We start from the raw sequence: 9,256 nt of genomic DNA on the forward strand, positions 1-9,256 counted from the left end.
CTGAGGGTTATTTGTTTTTGACAGAGAGAAGAATTGTGATTTTTGCTCTTGCCGGATATAACTAGATCATCAAGCGCTACATTATATTTACTGGGCCGATAGGAGCTTGAAAGATACTTGAGAAAAGTTTCTCCCACCTAAGGATGTAAGCAATACTTGTGTTATTTTATGCTTATATACTTATTTGATATTTTATCTTGAAAGGTAACTAAATGGGGAGATAAGTCTGTTCCAAAAGAATGGCTTGTATGTATCCATGAATTATTAACGCAAATTTTACAGATTGCAAGTTGGATACATTGATACTACACAGCACAGATTAAAGTCCCATAAGAACAGAATATGGGTATAGCAGTGATCAATATGATGCACGCCTGTTGCGTAGCAAATGATGTGGATTGAAGTCCCGAAAGGACAATCCTTTGACATGTCAATATTGATATTGTGCACGCCTAATGCGTAGCAAATTGTATGGATTAAAGTCCCAGAAATTAATTGACATGTATGTATTAATCTGTGGCATGCCTGCAGCATGACAGATAGATGGGTTCTAAATGTTCCAACTCCCTAAATGGAGATTATCCACACCCTACTGTAAAATAACGCTCCATTGGAGGTTATAATCCACATTCTCACATAATAAAAGCCCTCTGAAGTGGCTTGGGTACCCAAAAGCGAAGAAATACTTATAATTGATGCATGCGCATACAAATGAGAAAGATAGGATCATGAATTGATGAATGACAATTTTTGGTTTTGGAGTAGCTACTCAAATCATCAATGGGCTATGTTGATTGGAACCACGTTCAATTATTAAATGTCGACAATATCATTGGCCAAAATGGAATGAGGTAATTCCATTATAGATGAGAATGAACGTGAAAGAACAAACCCACAGTACGAACCCCAAAAGATGTTAATACTGAAAGTTATACTTGGGTGTTCGGAATAAAAGGGAATATACCTATTTTGTATGACACAATGTTTCTGGCATAAACAAGGAATATTGGGTTTTCTCCATATTTACAAATTTAATTGTGCCCCCTTGATTGCACATTTACGGAGACCAACTTGTTATCTTTAAGGGTTATTAAATGCACGGAGCATATCACCAGAAGTGATTTCCTAAAGATGTATAAATAGCTGGGTTAAAGCTATATAATGTGTCATAAAGTTTAATCCCTTTAAACAAAATCCTTGAAAGGATTGAAATTGCATGAAGCAAGTCTCTGAAGGACATGTGCCTGAAGCACAAAATCTGTACTCAATGCTAATGTGCATAAATTGCCTCAGTGAGTATATTGATTATAATGTGTTTGCAACACATTAAAGCTTTTGAAGAGTTCAAGAAATATTTGTCTCGACTTAAAGATCGAGCATTATGCCAACGAGATTCTTGCTTATACTAAGAAAGTATTGAAGCATTTTTATGAGGATTATCCGTTGGACACTTTAAAGATTTTCCGGAAGTATATTGGACCGGACATCGTATTTTCCTGATAGAGCTCAACTCCATTACCATCATTTTGGGATGATGTGAGGCATATTTGATGTTATCTCAGCATAACACCATATACGGGCATATTTTTGAGTGAACTTACAAATAGCCCAAGTGTTATTAGATATGCGGACTCTGGAAATTTCTATGGTCGCTTACTTAAAAAGCTAGTCATGAAGTTTTCAGGGGGAGCGTGGTATTAATAAAGACCTTCACACACTGTACTCTTTTTCCTTCATCCAGTTTTTTTTATCCCACTGGGTTTTTCCTAGTAAGGTTTTAACGAGTCAGTGTCGCTCAAGATTGACTCACAGAAGCAGTGTCAACTCTGATATTAAGAAAGATGATCAACAGTATGGCTTAAAGATATTTTGCCAAGCATCAGGGGGAGCGTGCTGTCAATAAAGATCTTCACACACTGTACTCTTTTTCCTTCGTCCAGATTTTTATCTCACTGGATTTTTCCTGGCAAGGTTTTAACGAGGCAGTGTCGCACGCGTGTTAATATACACATAATTTTTATGTTACACATGGTTATATACTTTTTTTCCCTTCGACCAGTTTTTTGTCTCATTGGGTTTTTACTGGCAAGGTTTTTAACGAGGCATATTTCATACCATTTGTGGTCTCCAAGGGGGAGTGTTGTAAAGTCAAAGATGGATCCCAAAATGGTAGAGCCCACTACTTAATTGATTGAAGAACATCATGATGAAAGTACTGTGGGAAGGCATCATTACACATTCACGGGAAGCCAAGAAACTGTGCCTATAAGTGGACTTCCTCCCTTCATTGTAATTGACTGAGAACAAACATTCAATGAAGAGATCAGTTTCTATACTTTCTCTATATCTCAATTCCCTCTCTACAATTTCCTCTAGATTTATAACACCAAAATGCTTTTGGAGGTGGGTAAGTGGCAACCATAGAACATGTTTGTTTTTTATTTTTTATTTTTTATAATTAATTTATATTTATTTCAATTAAGCTTTTTTTTTTTTTATAACCCCAATTAAGCATGTTCTTTGTGAAATGTATTATTTTATCCTCAAGTCACAGAAGCCCTTTTCCCAGAGACACTCATCTCATGAGACGTAGAGAGGCACAAAGAGATGAGCTCACAGCTCTTGCACTACACAGCTCTGCTCCCCATAACCAACTCCATAACACCCCCACCACTAACTCCCTCTAGAGCTCGCCCTCCAATCTCAGCCCCACAATTCCAAGCCTTTCACACCCTTTCCCAAAGAACCCACATTCCTTCTCATGTCTACACGCACCCTGCAGCCATTCTCCTTGAGCTCTGCACTTCCATAAAAGAGCTCAACCAAATCATCCCTCTCATTATCAAGAACGGCCTCTACAATGAGCACTTGTTCCAGACCAAGCTCGTCAGCTTGTTCTGCAATTATGGCAGCCCAAGTGAGGCTTTTCGGGTTTTCGAGACCGTTGAGGATAAACTTGAGGTTTTTTACCACACTCTGCTAAAAGGGTATGCCAAGAACTCGTCTTTAGGTGACGCCATGTCTTTCTTTTGCCGAATGAAGTCTGATGGTGTTAGACCAGTTGTGTATAATTTTACCTATTTGTTGAAAGTTTGTGGGGATAATGCTGATCTTAGGAGGGGGAAGGAGATTCACGCGCATCTAATAAGTAGTGGGTTTGCCACGAATTTGTTTGCGATGACAGCGGTTGTGAATATGTATGCTAAGTGTAGGCAGATTAATGAGGCATATAAGATGTTCGATAGAATGCCTGAGAGGGACTTGGTTTCTTGGAATACGATTATTGCTGGTTATGCACAAAATGGGTTGGCCAAGATAGCTTTGGAGTTGGTTATAAGAATGCAGGAGGAAGGCCAGAAGCCTGATTCGATTACTTTGGTCACTCTATTACCTGCTGTTGCAGATTATGGGTCTTTGATAATTGGAAAGTCAATTCATGCGTATGTTCTAAGAGCCAGTTTTGAATCACTTGTAAACATTTCTACGGCTCTTCTAGACATGTATTCGAAATGTGGATCAGTAGGGACTGCTCGGTTGATTTTCAATAGGATGAAACAAAAGACTGCCGTTTCGTGGAATTCCATGATAGACGGGTATGTACAAAATGAAGATGCAGAGGAGGCAATGGAGATTTTCCAGAAGATGTTGGATGAAGGCTTTCAACCAACCAACGTTACTATAATGGAAGCTTTACATGCTTGTGCTGATTTGGGGGATCTTGAACGGGGAAAGTTCGTACATAAATTAGTGGATCAGCTGAAACTTGGATCTGATGTGTCAGTAATGAACTCTTTGATGTCCATGTATTCCAAGTGTAAGAGAGTTGATATTGCTGCAAAGATATTTAAAAACTTGCTAGGTAAAACCCTTGTGTCATGGAATACCATGATATTAGGTTATGCACAGAATGGACGCGTCAGTGAGGCTTTAAGTCACTTTTGTCAGATGCAATCTCAAAATATGAAACCAGATTCATTTACCATGGTGAGTGTTATTCCTGCTCTTGCGGAGTTATCAGTTACACGACAGGCTAAGTGGATTCATGGACTTGTTATAAGAACATGTTTTGACAAAAACATTTTTGTGATGACTGCTCTTGTTGACATGTATGCAAAATGTGGAGCTGTCCATACTGCCAGAAAACTTTTTGACATGATGGATGAGCGGCATGTGACAACATGGAACGCTATGATCGATGGATATGGAACAAATGGGTTGGGAAAAGCTGCTGTAGATCTGTTCAATGAAATGGAAAAAGGAACAATAAAGCCAAATGATATTACATTCCTGTGTGTGATCTCTGCTTGCAGTCACTCAGGTTTAGTAGAAGAGGGTCTCCAATACTTTGCAAGCATGAAAGAAGATTATGGCTTGGAGCCTGCAATGGATCACTATGGGGCCATGGTTGATCTTCTTGGTCGAGCTGGCCAGCTAAGTGAGGCTTGGGATTTTATTCAAAAGATGCCTATGGAGCCTGGTATTACTGTCTTCGGTGCAATGTTGGGGGCTTGCAGAACTCATAAAAATGTTGAGTTGGGTGAAAGGGCAGCAGACAAGATATTTGAGTTAAATCCTGTTGAAGGTGGGTACCATGTTTTGCTTGCTAACATATATTCCACAGCTTCATTGTGGGACAAAGTTGCTAAAGTGCGAAAAATGATGGAGATGAAAGGGCTTCAGAAAACTCCAGGCTGCAGTTTAGTGGATTTAAGGAATGAGGTTCACACTTTCTACTCTGGAAGCACAAGCCATCCCCAATCCAAAAGGATTTATACTTTTCTGGAGACTCTGGGAGATGAGATCAAGGCTGCCGGTTATGTGCCCGACACCAATTCAATTCATGATGTGGAAGCTGATGTTAAGGAGCAGTTACTCAATAGCCACAGTGAGAAGCTGGCTATTGCATTTGGACTCTTGAATACTACTCCTGGTACAACCATACACATTCGGAAGAATCTACGAGTTTGTGGTGATTGCCATAACGCAACCAAGTACATATCACTTGTAACTGGACGGGAGATCATAGTGCGTGATATGCATCGGTTCCATCATTTCAAGAATGGAACCTGTTCTTGTGGTGATTATTGGTGACCGTATCTTTGTCCATTTTTTATTTTTGGCAGTTGTATAATTGCCACTGTTGTATTCTTTTCAGGGATGGGGACTTAGGTGTAGATTCACAAGGTTTTGGTTATTTTTGATGTTTTAGAAGGTCATGAAATCATGCAACAACAAAAAAAAGAGCTTTCATTACAGAAACATTGGAGATGTGGTGTGCAACGGCATTTAACAGTCACATGACTCATGTATATTTCAGTTGCTCGATACTTATGCCATGAGATTATTATACTTGGATCATTCCAAATGTCATCCTTTGTGGTCTTCATTTTCCTTTCGTCTCAGTGAAATTTTGAAATACTTTTATAAGATACACCCAAGGAGGAACATGATGATACTGAAGCAGGCGAAAGTAAAGTTTGCAAATCTCCTTCAATAAGGATGTTAGAAAAGCCAAACCGTTGTGCACAAGGAAGACCAAATTTCAGGCTAGCTGCCTCCGCTTCAAGAACCATACAAAAACCCAAAGGTATTGCATTGCGCCTGCTAATTTGACTATACCTTGCTGATTTTGAATAACAAAACCCGCCACAGCTTTGCCCGACTGAAGAACGAAACCATCAAAATTGAGCTTCCAAAACAGATGATCAGGTGGTTGCTACTTAATAAAAGAGGAAGTAGACTGTAACATCTTATGTTGAACACATAAATTTTGTTTAAAAACATCTCATAAATTGACGGTTGCCGAAAACTGCATATCGTCACGTCAGAAGAGATCTGGGAACTATCCTGGGTATGTCAATTGTTACGGATACTGGGAAATACCTAAGGCTCTAAATTTTGTGAAGGAAAGGTTGCTGCGAAAGATTGGAGGATGGAAGCAAGGTTTATTATCACAAGCCGGAAGGGACATTCTGATCAAATCAGTAGCACAGGCAGTTCCAACATACCCCATGGGAATTTTTAAGTTTCCCAAATCTTTCTGTCAAAAGTTGGAGCAAGAGATTGTGAAGTTCTGGTGGGGTCAAAAACAAGATGAGATTGTCAAAAGTGCATTGGATCAGTTGGCCTACTTTGGGGCTTCCGAAGAAACAGGGAGGCATGGGATTTAGAGACTTTAATGATTTCAATTTGGCCTTGCTAGCCAGACAATGTTGGAGATTAATCACGGAGCCAAATTCCCAATGGGCTCAACTCTTGAAGGCTCGTTATTTCCAGAAATGCAATTTTTTGGAGGCAAAGAAATGCGGTTGTGCTTCTTGGGCTTGGGCAAGCTTGCTGGAGGGAAGAAAGATCATTCTTCAGGGAGCTCGATGGCAAATTCTAAATTGTAGACAAGCAAAGCTTTGGATGGACTGTTGGATTCCCTCCCTTCACAACGGTAAACTCCACCCCCACTTACAGAACTCGCTCGACCCTAACACTCGGGTGGAAACTTTAATTGATTAGGATTCCATAACTTGGAACTTGACCCCGATTCAAGCTTCAATTACTAATGAGGAGAAGCTTGCTATCCGACTTATCCCTATAGGGAATGGAAGGAAGGACGACAGATTAGTCTAGCCTGGGGAAAAAAAGGCAAATTTTCAGTGCGGTCCGGGTACCATTCCATCCATGCCCTACAGGTTGAGACCACGGCCAGAAACGCCTCCACCTCATCACGGATTGACCCCTTGGTGTGGAAAAATATTTGGAAAGCTGAGGTTCCTCCAAAGATAAAGAATTTTCTATGGCGTGCGACTCATGGTAGACTGCCTACGACGTTCGCTCTCCACAAACGCAAAATTGCTGGCACCCGGTCCCATATGCCAAGCTCATGAGGAATTTGTTGAACATTTGCTCCTCTCATGCCCGTGGGTCGAATTGGTTTGGTTCGGTGGCCCTCTTAATTATAAAATTGACAAGCAGGGAATTACCACCTTTAACGAACGTTTGCTGAAATGTACCACGGATGGGCTCCAAACTAAGGAGGAAAAAGAGCACATATCATGCATTATTGTTGTTACATGCCGGATTATTTGGAAAACAAGGAATCGTTTTGTTTTGTTTTTTTATCAATGCATACCTCAACCTCTCTTGGCCATTAAAACCATTCTTTCTCAAGTGGAGGAGCTGACTGCATTGAATAACAGAAGGAATGTGAGGAGGCCTTGTGATGGACCCTCTCCAAATCCTGCCTCTTGGACAGCACCAGAAAGCCCATGTTATTAAAGTTAACTTTGATGCTACTTGGTCGGCATCTTCTGGCAAAGCGGGAGTAGGTCTTATAGCACGAAATACAAATGGTGAGTTCGTGGGAGCGAAATGTCTATCTTTCCATGCGGAATCTACAATCATGGCTAAAGCAATTGCTGGTTTTGAAGGTTGCAAATGGGCATCTGAGCTGGGCTTATCAGATGTTTATTTTGAATCTGACTCCAAAGAACTGATCGAGAATGTGAAAGGAAACATAAAGCGTGGAAGATGGAGTCTCGACCCACTTCTGTCTATAATTCGTGAATGCAATTCCAATTTCTCAAACTATAACTGGGCATGTACCAGTAGGAAAAACAATGAAGCGGTAGATCATCTTGTGCTGTAAGCACTATCGAGGTCGAGTCCGGAAGTCTGGGTATCTAGGCCCCCCACCTCTCTTGTGCATGTCTTAAATCGTGACGGTCTTCCCTGCCCTCATCCAGCCTCCATATAGCATGCACTGTTCAAGATGGCCATGACTCTCTGTTGTTGGATTGTCGTACCACTCCCATACCGTGGGGCTTTTTTTTGTAGCAGTTTGTAAGGGTATACTGAGTTTATTTGCTTTGCATGTACTTTTGTTCTGTCGCATAGCTCTGCTTCTCTTTATTTGAGTTGTAATCTTTTTGGATTGCTCTCCTTTAATGAAAGTTCTTATTGACCCAAAAAAAAAAAAAACATCTAATAAGTTGCTCAACTCTCAAACCGCACGTGTCACAAACATTTTCAAAGCTGAAAATTGAAATAAATAAAGCAAAATCTTCCAAAAATCTTTATGTTTCCTTCTCAAAATCATCATAGATATCTCATCATTTGTAATCGTCTAGATTCCATTGTTGAGAGCATAGAAAGTGTAAATTGGAAAAGTATTTCAAAAAGTAAAAGGATGAGCAATCTAGGTAGATTAGTGATCTATTTTGAGTGTTCAGAGTATTGATGTGAGCTAACTAATTAATCAAGGAGATTTATTTCCTCGATTAACTAAGGATCTCATAATTGTTTACTGTATCTATTTCCTTGTAAAGTACTCATGTAAACTTCTATATATATAATTTCTTACGAAGAAAAATACAATTAACCTAAAGTATTTAAAACATATTCATATTTTAGCATGGTATCGATCTTAGGCTGTCTCTAAACCCTCAAATTTAAACCGAAACCCTAAATCAAATTCCTCAAATACAAATCTTGCACATCTCAAATCAAATCCTCTTATCAAACTCCTTAAACACATAACTTTCAAATCAACTTCATAAATCAAATTCATACATCAAAGTCCTCAAATCAAATTCCTCAAATTCCTCAAAATCAATTCCTTAACCACAAACACATACTCATATCAAATCTTACTTCCGCTGCGATGTCAGAACCCCCTACAATTCATTCCTTCCTTGCAGACTCACTGACGCATGCGGTCACTCATACTGAACCAGCTACCCGAGCTCGTGCTTCTACGTCCACCACCAAAGGTTCTGCTTTTCATACGTCCTCTCTAAAGCCCACATGGATTATTGACTCGGGTGCTACGAATCACATGAAATTTGATCCTAGCCAACTTATTAGTTGCAAATCAACCACTCCATCGGTGGTATCTAATGCTAATAGTACCACTTCCTCTATGGTTAGGGATGGCTCTATATCTCTCTCTAAATCCATACATTTGGAATCTGCATTGCTTGTTCTCTCCTTGGACCATAACTTGTTGTATGTTGCATAACTTACTACTACTTTGGTATACTGTAACATTTTGGCTGAATCATTATGTTATTCAGGACATCCTCACGGGGAAGACGATTGGTTGTGGTACTAGGTGATGCAAACTCTACTACTTGGACTGGGCACCAGATAATGAGACCAAGGTTGGTCGAGCTTTCACAACTAGTAGAGCTAGTTTTGAGAGGCAGAGAGAAAAGTTTGGTTATGGCATAAACGTCTTGGGCATGCCTCGTTCGGTTATCTAAAG

The 9,256-nt window shown here is 39.9% G+C and overlaps 1 protein-coding gene across 1 annotated transcript; it reads left to right on the forward strand.

Moving 5' to 3' along the window:
* On the forward strand, window positions 2,141–7,971 carry LOC18787697 (pentatricopeptide repeat-containing protein At1g11290, chloroplastic). Its single transcript, XM_007220193.2, has one exon. It carries the CDS (start codon window positions 2,608–2,610, stop codon window positions 5,089–5,091), a length of 2,484 nt encoding a protein of 827 aa, XP_007220255.1. The 5' UTR covers window positions 2,141–2,607; the 3' UTR covers window positions 5,092–7,971.

The sequence above is a fragment of the Prunus persica genome, chromosome G2 (genome assembly GCF_000346465.2).
Source record: "Prunus persica cultivar Lovell chromosome G2, Prunus_persica_NCBIv2, whole genome shotgun sequence".
NCBI classification, from domain to species: domain Eukaryota; kingdom Viridiplantae; phylum Streptophyta; class Magnoliopsida; order Rosales; family Rosaceae; genus Prunus; species Prunus persica.